General features: G+C 46.9%; 2 protein-coding genes across 5 annotated transcripts; one reads left to right on the top strand and one right to left on the bottom strand.

The window, feature by feature from the left end:
- Window positions 1-338: 338 nt before the first annotated feature.
- On the bottom strand, window positions 339-10566 carry TRUB2 (TruB pseudouridine synthase family member 2). 3 transcript variants are annotated; one of them, XR_006276089.1, is made up of 9 exons: window positions 10413-10566; window positions 8270-8401; window positions 7553-7627; window positions 6812-6873; window positions 5371-5452; window positions 4657-4729; window positions 3391-3527; window positions 2613-2764; window positions 1744-1877 (listed from the first exon to the last, which is right to left on the bottom strand). XR_006276089.1 is itself a non-coding variant. In XM_043498994.1 (9 exons), exons 1-8 carry the CDS (start codon window positions 10564-10566, stop codon window positions 2706-2708), a joined length of 774 nt encoding a protein of 257 aa, XP_043354929.1. In that variant the 3' UTR covers window positions 1760-1877; window positions 2681-2705. The 3 variants fall into 3 exon arrangements, 2 of the variants coding, with proteins under 2 accessions (XP_038230203.1, XP_043354929.1); XM_043498994.1 differs by having other exon boundaries at window positions 1760-1877; window positions 2681-2764; XM_038374275.2 differs by lacking the exon at window positions 2613-2764 and having other exon boundaries at window positions 339-1877.
- A 24-nt stretch (window positions 10567-10590) lies between these two features.
- COQ4 (coenzyme Q4) lies at window positions 10591-21934 on the top strand. 2 transcript variants are annotated; one of them, XM_043498993.1, is made up of 8 exons: window positions 10591-10604; window positions 11295-11409; window positions 12269-12439; window positions 13202-13298; window positions 15009-15111; window positions 15574-15703; window positions 19098-19191; window positions 20176-21934. In XM_043498993.1, the coding sequence occupies exons 2-8, from the start codon at window positions 11331-11333 to the stop codon at window positions 20330-20332; spliced, it is 831 nt and encodes a 276-aa protein (XP_043354928.1). In that variant the 5' UTR covers window positions 10591-10604; window positions 11295-11330; the 3' UTR covers window positions 20333-21934. The 2 variants fall into 2 exon arrangements, with proteins under 2 accessions (XP_043354928.1, XP_038230202.1); XM_038374274.2 differs by lacking the exon at window positions 10591-10604 and having other exon boundaries at window positions 10875-11409.
- Window positions 21935-23184: the final 1250 nt, after the last annotated feature.

The raw sequence follows: 23184 nt of genomic DNA, 5'->3' as shown, positions 1-23184 counted from the left end.
TGCCCTCCCATCCCCTATTATTTCTGGGATTCTCTGCACCCCCTCTCATGCCCTCCCTTCCCCATTGTGACTCCTTTTCCCGTTCTCTTCTGTCTGGGAGGTAAGTCGTTCAAGGTGTCATGATGGATGGCAGATGCTCAGTCTGTCTCATTTTCCTTCCGGTTTTCTAATTTTTCCCAAAACTCAATAGGGTTCTGCCAATTGATGCCTAGAACAGTCCCGGAAATTTTGCAATTAGTCGGATGTAGCCTTCTAAAGGTACCACAGTACATATACTCAACGGGTGGGCACTTTTGTTTGGAAGGCCTAGCAAGCTCAGTCAATAAAATACACATTTGTCTGCAAGATATTTCTAATTAAGCATGGGGGAGAAGGTAATCTTCACTATAATGATAAAACAGTGCACCATCACTTTTATATTTAAAATATTTTTAGATTCTAAAATGAGGGGTGTTACCCCTAATTTTGAGCCCTCACATGAGAGGAGAGTTCTCACTGCAAAGCATAACCTAGATATTAATGATTGGCACTCCTTCAAAATCTTAGATTGCAATCCTTTAGTACATCTTGGCATCACACTTTGAACCCTACACATTTTAGAAATATATTAGCTGATTGCTAATGTAACTGTCATCGTTTATGTAAAATAATGATTTGTAGCTTTAAATGAGCACTAATGGAATATCAGTGAATTCTAAAGCTGTACTTCTTTACTGTTTCTCTTTAAAGGTAATGTATAATTTTGCTGAAGGGCAGGAAAAAATACATCACAGATGACTATAGATTGCATGCAAACAAAATGCAGGGGCTTTTGGCCCTGTTGACTTAAATTTGAGTATCTAATAACAGCATCTTTCCCCATAAAATATATTACCTAGGATTTTAAATTCACCCCATTCCAACTTCTTGTTTTTGCATCCTACTCCAGTCCTCTATAATAAGCCTACCTCTCCCTCTTCTTGTTTCAACTGGCTTTCTGACTAACCTGCTCCAGCTATTAGTTACCCTGCATGAGAAATATTATTACCTCACCACTTCAGTCTTAGTTGCTTACTTTGCAGTTTCCCCTAAGCAGAACCCTTTCTTGGTTTGAACAAGACATCTTTACCCTTTCATGTATTTGAAAATGGGGCTGATCTATAGAAAGTGTCATAATAAAAAAAATTAGTTAATTGGGAAAAGAACCACTTAGGTCATACTCTGTCACAAGGCGCATAAAGAGAATAAAAGAAGTAAAGCCTGCAACACAGTGGTTGTATTCCCACCTCTAAACTAATTTAAGGGCCCACTCTTACATCCTTCACCAAACTTGACGTTCCCACTGAAGTCAGTAGCAGTTTTGGCTTTGCAAGGAAATGTACGCTCATCTCAGATGCCAACAGTTTTGCTGCAGTGTTGTGCAATACTTACAAAAATTACTCTGCCTATCAATGGAGAAGTGCCTTGCTAAATCAAGGACCTCCCTAAGGAAGGGTTAGTTGTGGATTGCAACCACCATTTTCCCTTCCTGTTACTCTTCACTTTTCAGTCAACATGTGGTTATCTCATTTTATGAGTCAGATCGCTTGCAGACATTCCCTCTGTACTCTGCATTTCACTCGCTGCAACCTGATCCATATCGGTGTGTCTTTTACCACTCCTAGCTTGGTGGCCCAAGCTTCTCTGAAGCTCCACTTTCACTTTGATCTTAGAGTCTTGAATTGAATTCAGGATATTCTGCAGGTTCCAATGCGTTCGCAGGAGAGCGCTGTCTAGAGTGAAAAAGCCATCCTGTGTCCGCCGGACCTGGGTGCACACAGCAGTTGATTTCAGCTCCAAACCAATCTCGTGAACTATTTTTCGGAGGTACTGCTGGGTCTCATGCAAACACTGGATTTCTGAGGAGGCAGAAAGACTGCATTAGAAGGACCAGCTCATATATGCAACAAGACACCGTACCTGTAAATTCAAACACCAGTTACTGGGATTAAAGTACAAAAAAGAAGAGTTAGTTCAACAGGAAAGATGCTCTGTTTTTTGAAGGACATGACTGTATAATCATGATTATACAGAGGTCTTGCATGATGTCCCAAGCCTTCAAAAAAGTCAGTTTTATAAAAAAAAGTTTCAAATACAAGGTCATATCATAAGAGTTAGATATTTGGGTAGGCAAAGGTCGGTTTAGCTGTATCTGAGTTTGTCAGAATAATTCATGAGGACCAGAAAGGCTATTAAAGGTGAACTACAAAGCTTTTATAAACAGACTGTTTAGGGTCCCAAATTCTTAATATCTGTACAGATTAAATACTTTTATCAATGTTTAATAGATGCTTCATCTTCAAACTAAAGCCCCAATCCTCTAAATGGCTATGTGCATGGACCCCTGGGCTTGTGTTGAGCTCTGTTAACTTCAATGGGGCTCTATGTGGGCACAAGGATCTGCCTGCACAAAGTCAATTGCAGAATCAAGGTGTATGGAAATAATCCTTGCAATATTCCTGTGAGACAGGTAAGAAAATTATCATCCTCACACTAGCTGTGGGGAAATGAAGCAACAAGGGTATCCGATTTCCACCATACCACAGAAGTCCATATTAGTGCCAGGATTAGAATGCAGGAGTTGTCTTTCAATCCTGAATTTGAATCACAGAGGTGACAGATTAACAGCCATGGAGACTGGAATCCTTTATTCACAGATCACCTGTAGAATTCTTGTCCACAAGATATCACTGAGGCCAGAAGTTCAGTAGGATTTGAAAAAGGAATTTATGTTCAGTTATATTATCTAGGATAAAAAATAGTTTGATGGGGATATAAACTCTCAAGCTTCAGGGCACAAACTGACCATTAACTTATTGCTTCCTGGGGGGGGGGGGAGGCTACATCAAATGACTAGTCAATGTATACATCTTCTGTATCCCCTAAAATGGGAGTAAGAGTAGGCCTTGAACAACACATGACCAGAATAAAGGGGGTGAGATTGGTTTGTTTTCCTGAAGGAGGGCTCAGCTTTCAAAAATTTGTAGACATTGCACAGGAAGAATTGTGCCCTACGGGCAAATTATTCCATAGCTACCTGCTAGGGAATTTAACTGTCCTTTGAAGCATTATCAAAAACAGAACACTGGACTAGGTGGATGATCAGTCTGATCCAGTATAGTAGTTATGTTCCTACCAGGCAAAAATTGCACAAATTTCCCCATGCTGCTCAATCTTAATCTAGAGGGTCCATCCATCTCTATGGCAAATTTAATCACTGGGTGTTCGCTGAGGCTGTCACCTGTCCACTAGGAATTGGATTGAGCTCACAAACTCATTTCACACAGAGCAGTTAGATGATCGCAACTTTTGCCACTATCTTCATACATACTTCCAACATACTCCCAAAATCCAGCTCTAGTTAGACCCTACCTAGTTGGAATTCTGGAGGTGCAAATTGGAGGCATCGAATTGCTGCGATTAATGGAGGGGTTTTTTCCATCGGGCGAATTAAACCTTCAATAGCCAGCTCATAGGCCTCTTGAGTTTTCAGGTCAATGTTAGAGTACCTGGAAAAAGGAACAGAGCAGTGAATTTGCACTTCCATCCCAATGAATTCATAGATTCTGAAGCAGAACGGACTGTCATGACAAATCTAGTCTGACCTCCTATAGAAAATAGGTCATAAAACTTCCCCAAAATAATTCCTAAAGCATATCTTTTAGAAAAACATCTAATCTTGATTTAACAATAGTCAGTGATGGAGAACCCACCAAGACACTTGGTAAATTGTTCCAATAGTTAATTACACTATTAAAAAGGTACACCTTATTTAGTCTCAATTTATCTAGCTTCAACTTTCGGCTAGCGTTATACTTTTCTCTGCTAGACTGAAGAGCCCCTTATTAAATGTTTCCCACGTAGGTACTTATACATTAATCAAATTACCCCTTATCTTTCTCTTTGTTAAGCTAAATAGATTGAGCTCCTTGAGTCTACCACTACAATGCAACTTTTTTAATGCTTTAATTATTCTCATGGCTCTTCTCTGAACCCACTCCAATTTTTTGACATCCTTCTTGAAATGTGGACACCAGAACTGGACACAGTATTCCAGTAGCTGTCACACCACTGCCAAATACAGCAATAAAATAACCTCTCTACTCCTACTTGAGAGTCCCCTGTTTATGCATCCAGGGATCACATTAGCCCCATTGGCCACCATGTTGCCCTGGAAGCACATGTTCAAAGACCCTCTGTTTTGTTATAAAACATATGCAACATTCACACTTCAAACTAAAGATTTGTTCAGTCTCTGTAGTTTCTAAGTTAACCTCCCCGACACACACTTTTTAATCCTATAAATGTGTCTGATGCACTCATTGTCCTATAAATTCTACAAACACAGGTACTGTCAATAAGGTGGTACAACTGGGAGGAAAAGCACACTACCATACTCAGCAGAAGAGCTTTCATTTTACCAAGGTGTCATGTGTAGGTCCTAAAGTAACATGGGAGTTCAGAAGCCAAAGGTAGCCTCATTAGAGCTCGACTCCCATAGACAAAGTAGCTGATTTTCCTCTCTGAGGCTCAAACCTTTATAATTCATTACAGCGAGCAACAGACTAATCTCATTGGTTCCAATGATCAGCAAATAGCAGCATGGAGGTCATTCAGGATTTCCGATTGGATACATACATCAGCAGAGCTTTATGATTGGTTCCCTGAATGACAGCAAGAATCCGCTCCAGCTTGTCCCTTGTGACATGATCTGTAAATGTTGAGAAGGCAAAAGAGGGACATAAATCTTCCTTGATACACCCAAGCACCTGCAAAGAGTCTTAGTCTGAAATCAAGATGTTGCCATCTCTTGGCCGAGTTGTCATATCTAAATGGGCTAGTGGGAAACCCATGAAAGATGGCTTTAGTGCAACAGAATACAACAGCCCAGGAAACTGACTCAGTCTACATATATACCATACCAGTTCTTAAAGCGAAGCAATCCCTGGGGCAAAGGGAATAGAGTTTGCATTGGTTTCATGATGGAGGCCACAATTAATCTCATGAGATATTTCAAGACTTTGTTTAACCTCAGAACCTTTATGAAAGTCTCGGATCACTCCCTTGTGGGTGAGGATAATATGTCTCCTGAGGGACAAGGAGATGGGGTATACCTAACTTCAGGAATACGTATGATCAGGACTTTATATCAGTGAGCTACATATTGTGGCTATATTTAGCATATTACAGGCAGGGTAACATGTTTACTGTTGTGAGACTGCATAGGAGAATCCTCATAAACCAAGATTAGAGAGCTCTTAAAGGTGCGCTAAATGTTGCTCAATCTGGACAGGTGTAACACTTTACTTTCTAATTAGAAATCTTTGTTTACACATCGACCATTACTCTTACCAAATGTGGTCTTCTCTATTAGCCTGCCTGTGTCTGAGAAGTCATCTGTGGCTTTGCCAAACAGTCCACGAACAGTATAAGCCTTCAAAACGGAAAAATGCAATTTATGGAGCAAACAGTTTGCAAACAGCAGCGAAGCAATATCCTGCTATGCAGCAACTACGGGGCATCACAGGACAGGAAAGGTTTCTCTAAAGGAAAGCTGCAGTTTCTGCACAAAAAGAAAAGCAGTACTTGTGGCACCTTAGAGACTAACAAATTTATTAGAGCATAAGCTTTCGTGAGCTACAGCTCACTTCATCGGATGCATTCGATGAAGTGAGCTGTAACTCACGAAAGCTTATGCTCTAATAAATTTGTTAGTCTCTAAGGTGCCACAAGTACTGCTTTTCTTTTTGCGAATACAGACTAACACGGCTGCTACTCTGAGTTTCTGCACAGTGAGTGGTGCCTCTTATCTCATATGAGCTGCTAATAGCTTTGGGATCATTGGTGATTTGTTTGACACTCAAATGTAGCATGACAACCACTTCTGCTGTCAGCTGCCTCAATAATATGGAAGCAGGCATTATGCCTTGTGAGAGCAGTACAACCTCCCCAGGCTCCTAATAGGCTCTTGAACCAGTTTCTGATTTGGAATGGTTACAGCTTTCTTAAAGCTCATATGGTCTCATATGAACACACTTTTATGACTTCCATTTGTTCACTGTCTGCAGGCTCAAGCCACTAGAATGATAATTTCATTGCAATGTCGATAAAGATTATTATTAATACTTATACAGCTGTGGTGCCTAGCGGGTCCAATCAGGGATCAGAGCCCCATTGTACTAAGCACTGTACAAATGAGTACAATAGTCCTAGAGATCTGCCCTAGACATCTCTCAATCTAGGCCTATAAAATGGTACAACAGCTGGATAAACACACAAATGGGAACGAGGCAGAGTGCAACACACACCGGGGGGGTGGGGGGGGAAGAGTGTCATTTCCAGAGCCCATTCTACCTTTGGCTTCTCTGCCAGGACTGCCAACAAACAGGACAAATGTGGTTTGTGTAGTGTGGATACCTCCCTCCCCACTAGAAATAGACTGAGACCCAGTTTGTTTTACAGAAGCCTCCAGATAGCAATGACTTTTGCTTGGTCCTGCCCAGGCAAGATTCAGACAGACTACCTACAAGTAAAAAGCTCCACATCCCATTACCAATTCCCAGGCCATTCATATTGTTTCCCTCCTCTCCCAAAGGAATACTTAATATTGCTTAATCTCAGTGATTTGTCCCGGTTCACAGTTGTGTGTGTTATTACTTCTCATATGATTTAGAAAGAGTAGGTCACATTTGCCTCTTCTTTCTTGATGTAATTTCTAACTGGGCCTTGATTTCTAGTGAGAATGGGTGTTACACACAGAAGTCCCCAAACAGGGTTCAATGCCAGTGCATACCCTAATAAGATGGGCGTTGTACATATCAGTGAGCAGCTTGTTCCCATGGCCCACTCCAAGCACTGAAATACAAAAAACAAACAGGAGGCCATTGATCAGTCACATAAAAAGCTATTTGGGCATAAGCATTTTTATATAGCACCACAGTCTCCCCTGGCACTGTTCAGACAGAGAAAAAGCAATATCTATGTACCCAGAATTTATAGTCTAACTGTTTCTGCCTCTCTCTTTGTTGCTGAGAGTTGCCACCACACACCCAAACCTCTGACTGCCTCTAAAGCCAGAACTAAAAAGAGCTAAGTGCTGGTGTTATCATGTGCTTTTCATCTGTAGATCTCAAAGCACCTTACAAAAGAAGGGAAGTATCATTATCCCCATTTTACAGATAGGGAAACAGAGACACTTGAGCAGTCAGGTTCACACATGACAGAGCCAAGAAGAGAATACAAGTCTCCCAATTCAGTGCTTTCCACTGGACCATACTGACTCTCAGAATAACTAGTTATTCTTGTCTCCCTAGCTTATGATTCAGGACCCTCTCAGAACAATCGTATCTGATTTGTGTATTTCTACTGCAACTTACCATTTCTACCTTTGCCCCAGCCCTACAAAATCCTCAGATGCTGCTTGTAGCCAGCACAGTGTTTTGTGAGCCTATCGTCTGTTAATACCTCCTCTATCCTGTACGAGGTAATTTTCATGATGAAGCTATATTCTTATCTTTTTCAAAACAAAACATACCAAACACTCCAGATGACTTTGTATCCAGACGGTGACCTGCTCCAATTTTCAAGTGAGTGAGCTCTGGTCCTCTAACTACAAGGGAAAGAAATATAGTGTATGGTTTGTAGCATACACAAAATTTAATTTCACTATAAAGAAAGAACTATATCAAGCTTTTCTGAACAACAGTATGATGGTAACAGGCAGTATATGTGGTCCCAATGCAATTTAATCTTGCTGATTCCAAGGCATTAAAAATCTTAGGATTTACCATGCACATAGTGAAACCACTTCTAATAAATCACTGCCTAAAATAGAATGCAAGTCCTCAATCTCTCCTATGGATTCTCACTCTTTTCTTCACTACAAGCAGGTTGCACTGTGTTTATCCCCTTTGAATGCAGTGATTACCAGTTACCAGATAATCGTTAGCTGCTGAAATCTAAGGGAATTAACACTTCTTATTCCTCTTTTACTCTGGCTGTTTTCTCTCACTGGGCAAGTCAAATCTAGAAATGATGGGTTTTTTTTCCCACCAAATGCATCCGATGAAGTGAGCTGTAGCTCACGAAAGCTTATGCTCTAATAAATTTGTTAGTCTCTAAGGTGCCACAAGTACTCCTTTTCTTTTTGCGAATACAGACTAACACGGCTGCTACTCTGAAACCTAGAAATGATAGCAATGGTATACACCAGCTTTTCCAAAGAAATCAAGATTCTTCTCCAGCCTCTTACCTAGTGGGTGGGCAGCCAGGACAGGCAACTGGGTAACAGCAAGGGTCAGCTCTTTCCCAGCATTTCCTTCTACAGTAGTGGGCAGGAAGCGTACTTGCTGCTGCACAGCTGGCTGTTCCAGAGAGTTCAGTTCTACAGGAAATGGTAAAGAAAGCCCTTGTTGATATTTTTAAAGTGTCTTATCTTGCAAATAAGTCCAGTTAAGATCCTCATTGATGGTCTTCCTGGAAAACAATGGGGCACAGCTTGAAAAGAAAATACAGTGAAGGGAGTGATAAACATACATAGTTTCTCTTCAAAGCCTGGTCTACACACACAGACTCAGTACCAGTATCACTATTTTGGTTAGGAATGTGATTTTATTTTATTTTTTTTTTAAACAGAAATAGTTACCATAACAACATCTTGTGTGGATGCATTTATACCAGTATAAAGGTGCGTTATACCGATACAACTTATTCGCCTTCCCATAGGGGAATGAGTATTACCATATAATTAAAGTGGCACCACTTGTGTGTGCAGACAAGGCTCAAGTGTCTTTGGCTCATGGTTAGAGTCCTTCAAAGCCAAGTACGAGTTCCATTTTTAGTAAGCAGCATCTTCACAGTCCCTGAAGGGAGGTGAGTGGGACAAGAGACCATCTTTTTTGTGTTTGAAAGGAATCTAAGTCCTCCTGGTGGCTGCAATGCAGATACCGGCTTGATGAGTAGACATAGGTATATCATCTTCAGCAAGGAAGAGGGATTCCTCATTTAAAAAAAAAAAAAGTCTTAAGGGATTGCCAGCCTAACAGCTGCTAGGTCTGAGATGGAGATTGGCCTCTACAATGGCTATCTCAAGCCTGATTTTTTTCTTCTCTAACAACACTTGTCTCAGCCTGCATGTGTGTCATACAGTGACTGGTCTTCATCATTTTATCAAACTGCGAGATGTGCCCTTTGCTTTATCCTCGCTATAGTGAGGACTCAGTTGTCAAATGAACTCATGCAAGGCTTGGGCTAGGTCTTCTGAACGTTGGTCATCACAAGCATTCCTGGCAGCAAACCAGCATAAGTAGGTCTGAAGGGTTCCCTCAGGCTTTTAAAAAGGCCAGGATTATATGCACTAGCACAAGCTAACCATGGCCTGAACCATTAACACCAGGCCAAGTTGCCTAAAGGTATAGAGAGGAGGGCATTATCAATTGACAGAGGTAGCCCCTCTCCAAGTGCACATCCATCCTGCAACTAGTAATGCTGCTAGGGATGCTACACCAGATAACGTTAGGAACTTTACACTCTCCCATTTGGCTCCTTTGTTGACCCAACAAGCTTCTTCAAGTGCCAATGTCTCTGAATTGCAGTTGCAGCATGTTGGTGGGAAGGGAGTTTGGAGATGAAGGAAAACAGTGGGGGCACTTGGCCATCTCAGAATCCCCAAAATCCATGGGTCTCAACCTTTCCAGACTACTGTACCCCTTTCAGGAGTCTGATTTGTCTTGCATACCCCCAAGTTTCAAAATCAGACATAAAAATACCAAAAAGAAAAGGAGGACTTGTGGCACCTTAGAAACTAACAAAGTGATTAGAGCATAAGCTTTCGTGAGCTACAGCTCACTTCATCAGATGAGCTGTAGCTCACGCAAGCTTATGCTCAAATAAATTTTTTAGTCTCTAAGGTGCCACAAGTCCTCCTTTTCTTTTTGCGAATACAGACTAACACGGCTGCTCCTCTGAAACCTGTCATAAAAATACCAGTGTCACAGCCATACAATTATTGAAAAATTGCTTGCTTTTTCATTTTTACCATATAATTATAAAATGAATCAATTGGAATATAAATATTGTACCTCCATTTCAGCATATAGCATACTGAGCAATATAAACAGGTCATTGTCTGTACGAAACCTAGTTTGTGCTGACTTCGCTAGTGCTTTTTATGTAGCTTGTTGTAAAACTAGGCAAATATCTAGATGAGTTGATGCACCCCCCGAAGACCTCGGCATGCGGCGGTGAGAACCACTGCCCTAAATCTTCTAAGTCTCCCCCCCCCCATCCACTTGGGGGGAAATCCCTCCCTATCGCCCCCCACCCCCACGGAGTGGGGGGAGTGCCGGGGGTGGGGAGGAGGGACTCCAGGGTATGGATAAAGGACCTGGCCTCACCTTTCAGGAGCAGCGTCTCCACGATGTCCCGCACCCTGATCGAAGCCACCCCGGGGGGTTTGTACACAGCGAAGAGCCCGTTTAGCCCGGTCCTCGCTACCCTCCGGGCGGCCATGGCTATGGCGGGGGAAAAATCGCCGCCGTACCGGTTCATCAACTACTCCGCTCCCCCAGTGGGCGCCGCCATGCGCTTCCGCCAACTGGGTGCGTTGACGAAAGCGCTCCGCCGCGGGAGCAAGCGCTACGAGACGCCCCGGCTCCGGGGAGATCTCGGGAAGGGGAGGCTGCTCTGATCCTGGCTGGGTATAGCGGCCAAGACGTGCCACGCCTTAGCAAGTGACATGAAAAGTTCTCAGGCCAGGACCCCGCTTTGGGCACCAGCTGGACAAGTGACGACTCGGGCCCGGGGGGGTCCTGCTCCTTGGGGAGCCCCGTATTCCCCCAAGCCCTTCCTGCTACGGGATGGCACAGGCGGGGATCGCCAGGGTCCCCGCCTCCGGTGGCAGGATGCCGGGGGAAGACGCCTCACCCCGGCCCACGCTCCTCAGCCCTGCCCCGGCAGGAGACCTGGCGAGGGACGCCACCCGCGCCCTGATTTCAGCAGCAGCCTGCCCCTGCCCCTGCCCCTGCCCAGCCGCTGAGCGGGCGGCCCCCGGCGCTCCCCAGCCCCGGTCCCGCCCTGGGGCAGCCGGTGGGACACGCTGCGCCGCCCAGACCCGGCGAGGAGCCCGCCCGCTAGCACCGGGGCTGCATCCCGCCCCGGCCCACGGTGCACCGGGGCTGCGAAGGAGGCGGGGGCGGCACGTGGTTTCCTGGCGGCCGGGGCGGGCCCCGAGCTCTGGCCTAGTCGCCGCTGAGCGGGTGCTGCCGATCCGCCGGCTGGGCTGCGCTGGGCTGGGCAGGGCAGGGAGGGCGCGCATGGGGGGCTGGCTGCGGCGGGCTCCGGGCTCGCTGCGCGGCCTGCGGCACCTGGGCCGAGGTTCGCCGGCCTCCGCAGGCAAGTGGCTGCGCCGAGCCGGGGGGCCGCGTGCGGGGCTGGTGGGTCCGAGAGGCGGGGCGGGCTGCAGGCGAGACTCCGTGTCGGTGGGACTGAGAAGCGGATCCGGCTCCGTTTTAGGGCTCATGGGATATGAGACGCTGGCAGCGTCCCCGACCTGATGCGCCCCCTGCTATCCCAGACCTGGGCCCCCTCCCAGCTCTGCCAGTGCACCTCAAAGCTGGCTTGCAGCCCCCCTCCCACCATTGCAGGCCTGTCTGCACCCCACCTACTCTGCCGATGTCCCTGAGTCCTGAATTACAGCATCCCCTGTTGTGCCAGTGCTGCTCCCCAACAGCTCTGCCAGTGCACCTGTGACCTGATTTGCAGTGTCTTCTACTTCTTAGTTGTCCCCGTTTTGCAAGGCACAGCAATCCTGGCAACATCCTTTGCTATGCTACTTTGTCCCACCTGCCCCAAACTCTGCCACTGCACCTCTGGCATTCTGTCTTTCTGTTTTTGTTGCTATGTCTTGTGTTTTGTTCTTATATTAAGTATATTCCAGGTTATCCAAACAGTAACAGTGATCATGCATTAGCTTTATTGTTAAAGCCAGCAAGGTCCTAGCCACAGCTCCCACTTGGCTAGAACACCCAAGCGTATGTGCTTATAATGGAGTATAGTTGCAACTCGTGGGCTATGGTGATACTATAGACACCAGTGACATGTAGTTATCTCTGATCACCAAGGGGCCTTGAGTACAGACTGTGTCAGGAAAAGGGCAAAGGAAGCCAAATTGGCAGATACACACTGTCTGAGTCTTTGAACTGAGCTGTATTTTCCAGTTAACTCACTGCCCTGATGTGGCTATGTTTTGCAGGTAGGGGATATCAACTGCCCCACGCTGACCTGACAGTGACTGCAGAGGAGCATGTGGATGAAGAGAGGTATTACCAGCTGTACCCAGGGCACATCCCCACCAGCCCTCTGCAGAAAACACTGCTGTCTGCTGGCTCAGCATTTATGGCTCTCTACAACCCCTACCGGCATGGTAAGCTGAATCTTGCAGCTTTTGTCCAGCTGTGGTCTCTGCATTCATACAGACTGTATTTCCCTCCCACCCAGGAGCCAGATCTGTGTTTCTTTTGGGAGTTTCCCTGGGGATTTTAATTCTTTTATTTCCTCATCTCTGCATTGTGGGAAAGAATTTGTGTTTAAGAAACTGAGAGACTGAGGCTGGCACGTAGGGAAGCTGTTAATGCAGACAGTTAGTGAGAAAGATTCTCCTGTACATCTCTGCTAAAGCATCTCATTCCAAACCTCCCAGTTCTGCTAACCTCACTCCCAATCTGCAATACTCCCTGCTGTTCCAGTCCCAGGCCCCATACATAGCTCTGCCACTGCACCTCACTCCTGATCTTCAGAACCTTTCTGTGTAGCACTTGTGACTAGTTGCATGGCAATTTAAACCCCAGAGGTTGGAGGATGGTCTAATGGTTAGGGTGTTTCACCACAGACTTCCTGAATGACCTCCAGCAAGTCATGTAATCTCTCTATGCCTCAGTTCTCCATGTGTGAAATGGGGATAATAGGACTTCTCTACCATGCAGGAGTGCTGCGAGGGTAAATGCATTAATGACTTTGAGGTGCTCAGATATTGCAGTGCTGAGGGCCACATAAGTACCTAAAACGTATTAGCCCTATCTTGTGTCCTCAGAATTTTCATTCTTAACCAGAACTGCTGTTTGTCTGTTGCTCTTTTATTGTCAATCAGTTTCCCATCCATTCTCTCTCTTCCCCCTCTTTTTTTCAGATATGGTGGCAGTCCTTGGTGAAACAACTGGCTCTTCAGCCCTGCGGAGCCTGAGGGATAAAATGAGGCACGACCCTGAAGGTTATCAGATCCTACAGTGCGTTATTGTCCATCTTGCATGGCCTGTGGTGGGGAAGGAGATAAGCTTATGAGGCAGCTCTCTGGCTGGAGCAATTGTATCTATACTGCACACTTCTGGGCAGGTAGTGCAGGCTCATGTCTACACGGGGAGGCTTCTGGAATCATTGTACTTACAGGGACAGGAGGATTATTGTTTAATTCCCAAGAGGTTTTCTGCTCCCCTGCTCATGTTTAGAATGATCTTTTTGACAAGTCCAAGAACAGCAGTCAACATGCTTAGGCACGCTCCTCCTTCAGGTATGCAGGCCTGCCTACTTCCTCTTCGGTTTCAGCTTTGCTGCTGCGGTTACTGGTGAACGTGCTCTTTCAAGATGTGGGAAATTGTGTGTATGTGAGCTCCCCCCACAGCAGTTCATGAGGGCGATGGCAACTCCCACCCCATGTGCCTGCTGCTGGATCTCATTGCATCAGCCCGCCAACGACTGCAGCCTCCATCACCGGTTTGTCCGCTTCTCCCACAACAGCCTGTGTACTTTCTTCCATGCCACTTCCTACACTCGAAACCCCTTCCCCAAGCTGGTTTGGAAAGGACACTAATCCTGTCCTTCTGATCCCTCCTTAAGACCCACTTCTGCTGTGATCCCTACAGGAAACTGCCAGCTGGTACAGGGTCTGTGCAAGTGCACGTTCTTATTACTGTTTCCTTTGTCCTCCCTTTTCTGTATCTTCTGTTTGCTCGTTACACCTACTTCTCATGTATTGTCTTAATGACACTGTAAATTCTTCGGGGCAGAGGCTGCCTTTTGCTCTTGTTTGTAGAGCGTCTGATACGTTGCAGCCCTGACCCTGATGGGGCTCAGGGTGCTACTACAATGAAATACTACATAATAATAGTAGGGCATGAGACAGGAAGTGCAGCTTAGTGACAACCAAGTGAAACAGAATCGTCAGATGCATAGGCGGGGTAAGTCCAAGGCACAACTTAAATCCCCCTTAATCCTTATCTGCAGGATTTAAGAGTGCCTAGGTCTAGCCTGTGTACATGGGGAGTTTCAGCCTGGAACCAAAGCTAGTATGTTATTGGCCTTTCAGTGCTTTGAATTGGCTCCTCCTTTAAATTTCTTTACTGAAAATCAGAGACATCCTGGAAAAAGGTGCCTTCTGTCTATGGGTCTTGTTCCCAGCTGTGCTCTGTGATAGGTCCTGAAGCTATTGAAGCACCAACAGCTCCGCAGGAGGGGGCATTCAGTCTGCATTTGGGACAGACTTTTCCCTCCACTGAAGTGCTGCTTGCTTCGTGAAGCCATGGCACTTTTGCTGTGAAGCCCTTTGGCGAAGTTTACCCCTCCCTGCCTCCACTGTTGTGCATGGTGCTACATACCTGTCTCTGTTGCCTTAGAGGTGGCTGCATTTCAGAGGTGCTGTGCACTGAGAATTTGGCATTCTCAGAGATGAGTCGTGCTGTGGTGCGATAACAGCTTTACTGCTGCTATGTCCCCGTTAAGTTCTCTGTGCCCTGATTCCCACTGGTGTGAGATAATAGGCAAGAAAGTGTTTGTGCCCAACTTTAAGAGCCAGTGGGGAAAGGTATCAGCAAAACCCTTGTGCCAAAGATGTGAATTCCAGCAATACAGCTGTCTGGGCAGCTGGCCCTGGTTTTCTCAGCTTCCCTTGGGAATTGCTGTGTTTCGTGGGTTGACTCAGCCACTCTGTTTTTCATTTGCAGAGAGCGGCCTCGGATCCGGCTCTCCACCCTGGACGTGATTGGACTCCGGGGACTGCCAAATGGAACATTTGGCCGAGAATATGTCCAATTTTTGGACAGCAATGTGAGTATGCCCTTGGGAGGCAGCAGGGTGTTTGGGGGCTGTGGATGGCATTAGCTGATCTATCTGGTGAGAAGAGCGTGAATGGGCTCCAGAGGGGGGTCTGAGCCATCTGGGAGTACAGGGAGAAAGCAGACAGGAGAGCCTAAAGAGAGCCTCCAGTGAAATTAAATGGGCCTAGTGGATAGAGTACTAGACTTGGACTCAGGACACCAGGGTTCTGTTCCTGGCTCTGTCAGTGGCCTTCTGGGTGATCTGGGACAAGTCACGTCACTGGTCTGTGCCTCAGTTTCCCTTTCTATAAAATGGAGATAATGATTCTGACCTCCTTTGCAAAATGCCTTAAGATCTCCTGATGAACAGTGCTATCTAAGAGCTAGGGGTTATTTTTATTAAAGAATCATCGTGAAACATGAATTCCTGGCAGGTAGCAGGGGCTGAACCTGGGTTGCTCTGATTTTGCAGAGGGTTTCTCCGGACACCAGGATGCCGGTCAAATTTGTTGATGACGAGGAGCTGGCCTATGTGATCCAGCGGTACCGTGAAGTCCATGACCTGATGCACACTCTCCTCGGCATGCCCACCAACATGCTTGGTGAGTCCAGACTGGGTGCAACCGAGAGTCGTTACCGTCTAGCATGCAGCTGTGTGAAATGAATTGGGGAGGTCTCAGCTAGGCTGCCAGTGGCCAGATGTCCACATCACAAAACCTGTCCCCGCAGCGTGGCCACCTTGTTGGCTGCCTTATCAGAGAGGCCAAGGACTGAATGAGCCATGGAGACTGAACTCCTCCAGGTTGGGGCTGGAGGCCATTGATAGGGAGGGTGTGGTGCACGTTTGCTTTGCCGCTGTCAGCATTCCATCTGCTCTGTGGATAAAGAGAGAACCTCAGACTCCAGGAATAATCACCCTTCACCTACTTGAGAGAGATGCTCACTGAGTCACTGGCATTGCTGAATAGGAAGAGGTTGGGTGGGCACTGCCCTGAAGGGCCGATGATGAAACCTGCAGTGCAGGGAAAACGACTGCATGAGTGGACAGTTTTGTAAGCCAAAACAAGCTTTGAGTAATTGTTGGCTGCATTCACAAGAAGCGAATGGGAGGAGAAAAGTTTTTAGTTGAGCTCTTATCCACAGATCAGCTCTGTCTAGTCTTCTGAATAAACTTAATAGCAAGTGGCAGGCTGAAATTGCTGACCTGCTGTTAGCTGAACAAGGCTTTAGGACCTTGCAGGAGCCTGGGCTTCCCAGTGTTTGGATGTTTATTTTAAGATGGCATGGTGCCTGCTGAGAGGCCTGACATTTGACCTACTCCACCCTTCCAGCCCCCTCTTTTTTGTCACATTGTGGAGACTACCAAGCTGCGAATCTTGCTGTTAAATAGAGCACTGGATTGGGATTCAGGAGACCTGGGGTCTGTTCCTGGCTCTGCCACCAACCTTCTGAGTGACCTTGGGCAAGTCACTTCACTACTCTGTGTCTCAGTTTCCCCATCTGTTTAATGGGGATAGTGATCGTAACCACCTTTGCAAAGTGCTTTGAGATCTACCGATGAAAAATGCTATAAAAGAGCTAGATATTATTAATATTCTAATATGCTTGAATGCCAGCAGCTCAGGGGTCCCGAGCAACCCTACAATAAAAAACCTGTGCAAGTAGCTCAGTGTTCCTGAACAGCCTGACAACAATACGGTAATACCTATGATGATGTGATTTGGGCAGCTAACTTTCTTAGACACCTTTGAAAATCACAGCCTTCATTTTTAGGTTGAACTTTTTACTTGTTGTATAGAACCTGAAAGTTAGGTCTGCAGTATGGGTGCTTATTTATTTGATTACCTTCAACGGGTGCGTCTGTCTCACACCAGCGCATGGCCTGGCATGCTCTCATCCTTCTGCAGCGCCTCAGAATAAGTTAAGTTGGCTTGAGAGTTTAAGGTCCTGATTCTGCTCCCATTGAAGTCAAGAGCAAAACTCTCATTTGCAGCATTGTCTGAAAAGAGCAAGGATATTTGCATCAGCAGTGTCATGCTCATTCTGTGGAGAGGGCCAGATGGCATAGTTTAATTATGAGCCACGGACTGGGGCATTAGAACAGAGCAGTGGTTGCACTTCGGTCACATTTTGAAGGCTTTCTTCACATAAAAACATGCTTTACCAAAAAAAAGAAAAGAAATCTTAGATTCTGGAGAATCTAAATATGCCAAGTGGGCAGCAGAAAAACATCGAGCAGGCCAGATACTTACTACCCTGGGTTTACAGTGTAAATTAGAGGGCCACTTGGAATAGTGATTTCAAGCCCCTGAGTTCCCTGATCAGTTTTTGTCCTTTTACAGTCATTTTCTTTCCCTTTTCCCATAGGCTGGGTGCAAGATCCTCACAAACAAGTCAGTTTAACTAAGGACTTGATCCAGTATCCGTTGAAGTCAGTAGCAGCCTTTCTATTGATTCTAATGGGCTTTGGATCAGCTTCTACCGGATTATACAGGGAAAACAGCAAAACTGACTATACACAAACTGTCAGAGAGTGAAATCAGAGAGCCAGATTCTCAAACCCGTTGACTCCAGTTGAGAATCTGATCCAACTGTGCATGTTACAATTACAGGGCCAGCTGCACCTCTGTCCCCTTTCTGGTCTCTGAAAGGCAGTGGTTCTCAACCTGCAGGATGCATGCAGCCCAATTTGCACACAGCTGTGGCCCAGCTGTGTGCTAAAGGCTGCCCAGCCTACGCAGCGGGGTCTGCGTTCCTGATTGCGTGGCAGGGTCTAGATCAGGGTTGTCGCCCAGTCTGCCCAGCGGGATCCTAGGTTGGGGCTCCCCACCTGGCCCCACGGGATCCGGAGTTCCAGGGTCGGGGCTGTCAGCTCGCCGGTCGGGGGTCCAGCGTCCCTGTCACCCAGCCCCGGGCTCTGCTCTTGGCCCCACTCTGTGGAGGGGTCTCTGGGCGGGAAGTGCTGGGCATAGGGATCTGGGTCGGGGTTTGGGGGGGCACTGTGGTTCTCAACCTGCGATCCAGGTGACACACAACTATAAATAGGTTGAGAACTACTGCTCTAAGGGCACCCTTCAGGTGTCAGCCTCGTGCCTTTACCTGTCCCAGGGTGGAAATCTGCAATTCTCCCAGTCAGGCTCTGGGCTACAGCACCTTGTGGATCAACCATTCTTGTCGAGCAGGTCTGACAGGGATCAGACACCTGTGGGTCTTCCCTGTGGGAGTCTGTGACCAATGGTGAATAGAGTGATCAGACGGCCTTCTAAATCGGAGGATTGTTTATTTAACAATAGGACCAAAGCATTTAAAGAAAAAGAATTGTAAACCAACAGTCTGTATACACCTCCTCTTACCTAATGGTTTACCACCCCCTTACGGTAGCCCCCTGGACCGTCTCACCCACTGTCCCTTAGCAACCCTCCAGTGCCATTCTGTTTCCTTCCTGTTTGTGTTTCCTAGCGTTCCATCCCATTAAACTAAACCATCTATTTGTACGATAACCAACCCCATAACCAAGTCAACACACAATATTCATAAATTATTGTAGAGCATCTTCACAGGCGTCACAGAGCCAAACCTAGTCATTCCTGCATCATATCCAGAGCGGCACACTGAGCTGTTGACGGTGGCTCTCCATGCCATCACCAAATGCCAATAGGAGGAGGCCCCTCCTTAGCTAGAAATAAGGTGACCAGATAGCAAGTGTGAAAAATTGGGACACGTTGTGGGGCGGTATAATTGCCTATATAAGACAGAGCCGATAATATCAGACATCTGGTCACCCTACCTGGGAAGTTAGGGTCTGATTATTTCTAGAGCCCAGAGGAAATACGTACAATCTTGGTACACTCTGAATGATGGCCCAAACAGACAGCTGAGGAAATAATTCACTAGGAGGAAGAGGATGAAAAATAAAATGACTCAATTACTCTGTTTTTGACATGTGTCTAGATAGGGAACTCTCATTCTCCTGCGTCTTCTCTGGCTTTCTTCCAGGGGAGGTTGTGGTGAAGTGGTTCGAAGCCGTTCAGACTGGCCTGCCCATGTGCATTCTGGGAGCGGTATTTGGCCCGGTTCGTCTCAATGCCCGGTAGGTTGATCAGCCTGCAGGCTTCTGTAGACCCTATGCCTGGTTTAAAAGTCTGATTAATGAGAGGTTTTCTCTCCCATAATGTGTGTCTTCAAGATCCCAGATAAAATGGTAGCAGGTGGGCATGACAGAGGGGAATCATGTTCCATAAATATTTATAGGCAAAGAGGGCCTGGTGTGGAAGGAGATTATCCCACCCAAGAATATTAAAGGTCTTATGGCACCTGTCTAACATCCCGAAAGGGAATTAACCTTCTTGTCTAGGTCTGATTTATGCCATGAATCCTAATAGGGCCTCCAGTCTGGAACCACTGTTCCTACCAACACTACCCAGTGAAATGTCTTCATGCAACAGAAAGCACCATTTTATCTAGTAGTTAAAGCAAAAGACTAAGAGTCAGGCCTCGTGGGATCTATTCCCATGTCCACCTCTGACTTCGCAGTGCGTCCTTTAGCACTTCTCTTCACCATCTCCCCCGCTGTAAAATGGGATAACAAGATTTGCCAGTCTCTGTGCTATGGAAGTGTTATTACATCATTACGTACTCAGAAAATGGATCACAGCAATGGTACCTCTCAGCCCAGAGGCCTCAGATTCTTCTTGGGGCTGTCTCTAGGCACCCCACATATTGGCTTCTGGGAAGCAGCATCGTTTTGTGGTTCAAGCGTGAGACAGTCGGGAGATGTGGGTCTTGTTCTGGATCTGTCACTGGCTCATTGTGTGATCGTGGGTAAGACACTTCCCTTCTCTGGACCATAACTGCTTCATAAATTAAATGGGGAGAATGAGCTTGACCTGCTCATGGCAGGGGATTGTGAGACTAAAACAATTAGTGCTGCTAAAGTGCTTTAAGGCCCTCAGATGAAAGGTGCTATAGAGTGTATAGTAGTATTGTGTGCTGCTGTGTACAGTAATATTGTGTTTGGCTATTGGATTGTGTTCCCAGGGAAGAAAGTAAAACCATTTCCACGCCTTTATTGCAGGAAGCTGCAGATCCTGACCGTGGAGCTCATTCCCTGGGCTGTTCAGAGTGGCCGCAATGCCAGCTGTGTCCTGAATTTCTACTATGAGAACCGCTGGGAGCAGACGGTGGAGTCTCTGAGGGAGGAGATTGGAATCTTACATCCCCCTGCTATTTGAGTGTGAAAGTCTGTGGGGTCCAGGGGGCATACTGGGCTTCACACCGACGGGGTGGAGTCTCACTGGGCACCATGCATGAGGAACAATGATTAAATCCTTTGCAGGTTCGAGTCTCCTCCTGGGAATTCTCCTACAGCAGTGGAGGGCTTCAGTCTGCCCAAATGAGATGCTGGGTTGCCAAGAATGTAAGGGCTGCACCTAGGGCCAGATTCATTGCTCTCGTAAGCCGCTGCAGCTCTGCTGATGTCAGTGAATTTGCACTTTCTCACACCAAAGGTGAATTTGAACCCTGTGGCTGTCTTAGTCCTCAGCGTAGAGATATGGCCCATGGAGCTAAATCCCACCATGCAGTGTGCCAGCTAGATCCCAGTAGAGGCTGGGCCATGGAGTCTCCACGCGCTGCGTTTCTTCACAAGACCCCATGGTAGGGTCCCGTGGTCTGCATTCAGTTATCCTGTAATACTGGAGTGGGGAAGAGGGGAAGCAGAGCTGGGTTAAAGTAGCTCTGGACCTATCTAGTAACTTTTGGCTTCTGGTTGCTATAACATTCCCTAGGTGAATACTACACCCCTGGGGAGCTGAGAGACTTAATTCCCTAGGGTAGCGCTTCTCAAGCTATCTGATGGGGGGGACTGGCAGTGTTTTTTTCCAATGTGCACGCAGACCGGCAGCTGATGGTTCGCAGACCGGCACCGGTCCGCGGACCACCACTTTGAGTAGCACTACCCTAGGGGACTATTCTACCCTAGTTAAAGCCAATTGATTTACAAAGCAGCGCCTGGGTAGACTCATTGCCTATGACAAAGTGACAGCTGATCAGCGCTAGTGCTCTGCTCTGCCCCCAGCTTTACCGGCTTGCACTGATGGTGGATGTAGGAATGTATTTCGTGTCTCTAGTACAGCTCGATCGATCAATCGCATACCCGCTTTGGCAGCTGGAAAGGAGTTAGGCTTTCATTCAGTCACAGCGAAACCAAAACCCACTGAGTTGGGAGGGCATGTGTGCCACAGTGTGTCAATTGCTGCATACAATTTAAAATAAACAAAATACACCACTGGCATCCCCCTCTCTGACTGTCTCAGCAGATAGGCCAAGGATTTAATGGGCCACGGGGCCTGAGTTCCCCTCTTGTCCCCAACTGCGTCCCTTCCAGTTTACAATAGAGGCACAGTGACAGGCTCGCCAGGGGGAATCACTTACTGACCCTGTCCAGGCTCTGCCTGCTCCAAAGAGAGAAGATTTCAGTCCCCACTAATTCCACATGATTTTATCTTTGTTTTAAACAGTGAACTAGCTCTCTGTGCACTCCAGGGGCGTGAAGCTGTATATCTGCAGAACAGAGTGAATGAGAATGAGGTGATGAATCCTACAGGGAGTGGAATTGTGAGATTGCACATGCTGTTTATGCTGGGTCAGTGTTTATAAACTGATTTCTGTGCGGTGTAACTAAGTTGGGTTCTATACTTATAAGGCAAATAACAAAGCCCAGATTGAATAGTTCTCCATGCTGGGCTGGGACACACCAAGCAGGATGTATTTTAATGTGGTGTTTTGAGGCTGACGTTCCTTGTTCATGAATAAAATCCCTGGTGACACTTGCAGCTTTGTCTCCCCCCAGCACACAGATCAGATGATCTGACATGTAACCTCATCCTTCGGAGGGGTTTGTTCTTTGTATGTTTGCTGCCGCCAGAAACAGGTCACCAGTGTGTGTGTGCAGCATGCCTCCCAAGTGGAATGCAGACACAAAGCAGGCTTTGTATGCGCATTTTCTATAGTGGCTGTGGTGGCAGAATTACCTGCTCTCTGATAGGGCCGCATTGGTGCAATTGGGAGCCAGACCTTGTCGCCAGCATACACGCTGCAGACTGCTGATAACCTGGGGTTTGGTCCTGGATCAGCTCTTTTCAGCCAGTGTTTGCAGCCAGTTGTTGGGATTAATTGCTTCTCCCTGTTTTTGTAGTACATTGCCACAGGTGGGGTGGGACACAATGCCTATGGAGCACAGGGTGCCTTTGCAAACATCAGTTTAATCTTCACAACCCTCTGAGAGACGGATCTTATCATCCGTGATTTACCAGTGGGGTAACTGGGTGACAAAGAGGACAAGTGACTTTGTTACGGTCCCCCAGTGGATTAGAGGCAGAGCTGGGGCTAGCATCCGGGAGTCTAGATTTCCAGCCCCCATGCCCTACCCATTAGACCGCACTCCCTCCGCACAGAGCACACACCATGCAGATAGCGTTTTGACTTTCCACAATGGGATGCAAAGAGCTTCCAAAAACATTGGACGTGTCCCTCCAGCAACGGACCCAGCACAGTATCCGCCTCCCCACACGTTATCAGAGCACTGGGGTACATGCACCTTCTGCACAGAGCACCAGTTCACTGTGGTCTAAAGATTCCTGTTCTGTGAATGGCGTCTGGAAGCCACTGCAGGTGGTTGTGAGGTCTTGCTCACAGTCTCACGGTCTTTGCTGCAATGCTCGGCTACCAGTGGTGAGAGCCAGACAGACTTGTCGAACTCCCTCCAGCAGCCTGGGGAGGCTAGTAACACCTGTACCTGGCACTTGTCCCTTCTGAGGCCACAGTCTGTTCTCTTCATGCTCCCTCTTGTGTATTTCAACTTCCTCCTCTCATCTCTGTCCCCCCAAAATGCATCCCCCTTTCCCAGAGCGCTGCCCGAGCCTTCCTGCTACTTGAATCATGGCACTGACTGCAGCTCCGGCTTCGTTCTCGTTTTGGAAACTGGGCTGTCCCCGGGAGCTAACTCATGGTCAGGTGTTTCTCAGAGAGACTGGAGAGGTCGGGAGGGGCAAGGGAAAACAACAGTTGCTTGCAGCGAGCTTGG

This window comes from Dermochelys coriacea, chromosome 16 (assembly GCF_009764565.3).
Source record: "Dermochelys coriacea isolate rDerCor1 chromosome 16, rDerCor1.pri.v4, whole genome shotgun sequence".
Taxonomy (NCBI): Eukaryota; Metazoa; Chordata; order Testudines; family Dermochelyidae; genus Dermochelys; species Dermochelys coriacea.
Note: the sequence above shows the minus strand (reverse complement) of the source record. Positions and strands in the feature narration are given on the sequence as shown.

Excerpts from the sequence above, each read along its gene's own strand:
- TRUB2 (XM_038374275.2), bottom strand. The coding sequence starts at position 10,566 with ATGAACCGGTACGGCGGCGATTTTTCCCCCGCCATAGCCATGGCCGCC. Across the intron at positions 6,874-7,552 it reads AAAGTCATCTGGAGTGTTTG|TGCTTGGAGTGGGCCATGGG; the intron begins GTATGTTTTGTT and ends TTTGTATTTCAG. Across the intron at positions 1,878-3,390 it reads ACCTCCAGAATTCCAACTAG|AAATCCAGTGTTTGCATGAG; the intron begins GTAGGGTCTAAC and ends CTGCCTCCTCAG.
- COQ4 (XM_038374274.2), top strand. The coding sequence starts at position 10,875 with ATGGCACAGGCGGGGATCGCCAGGGTCCCCGCCTCCGGTGGCAGGATG. Across the intron at positions 15,704-19,097 it reads CATGCCCACCAACATGCTTG|GGGAGGTTGTGGTGAAGTGG; the intron begins GTGAGTCCAGAC and ends GCTTTCTTCCAG. Across the intron at positions 19,192-20,175 it reads CCGGTTCGTCTCAATGCCCG|GAAGCTGCAGATCCTGACCG; the intron begins GTAGGTTGATCA and ends CCTTTATTGCAG.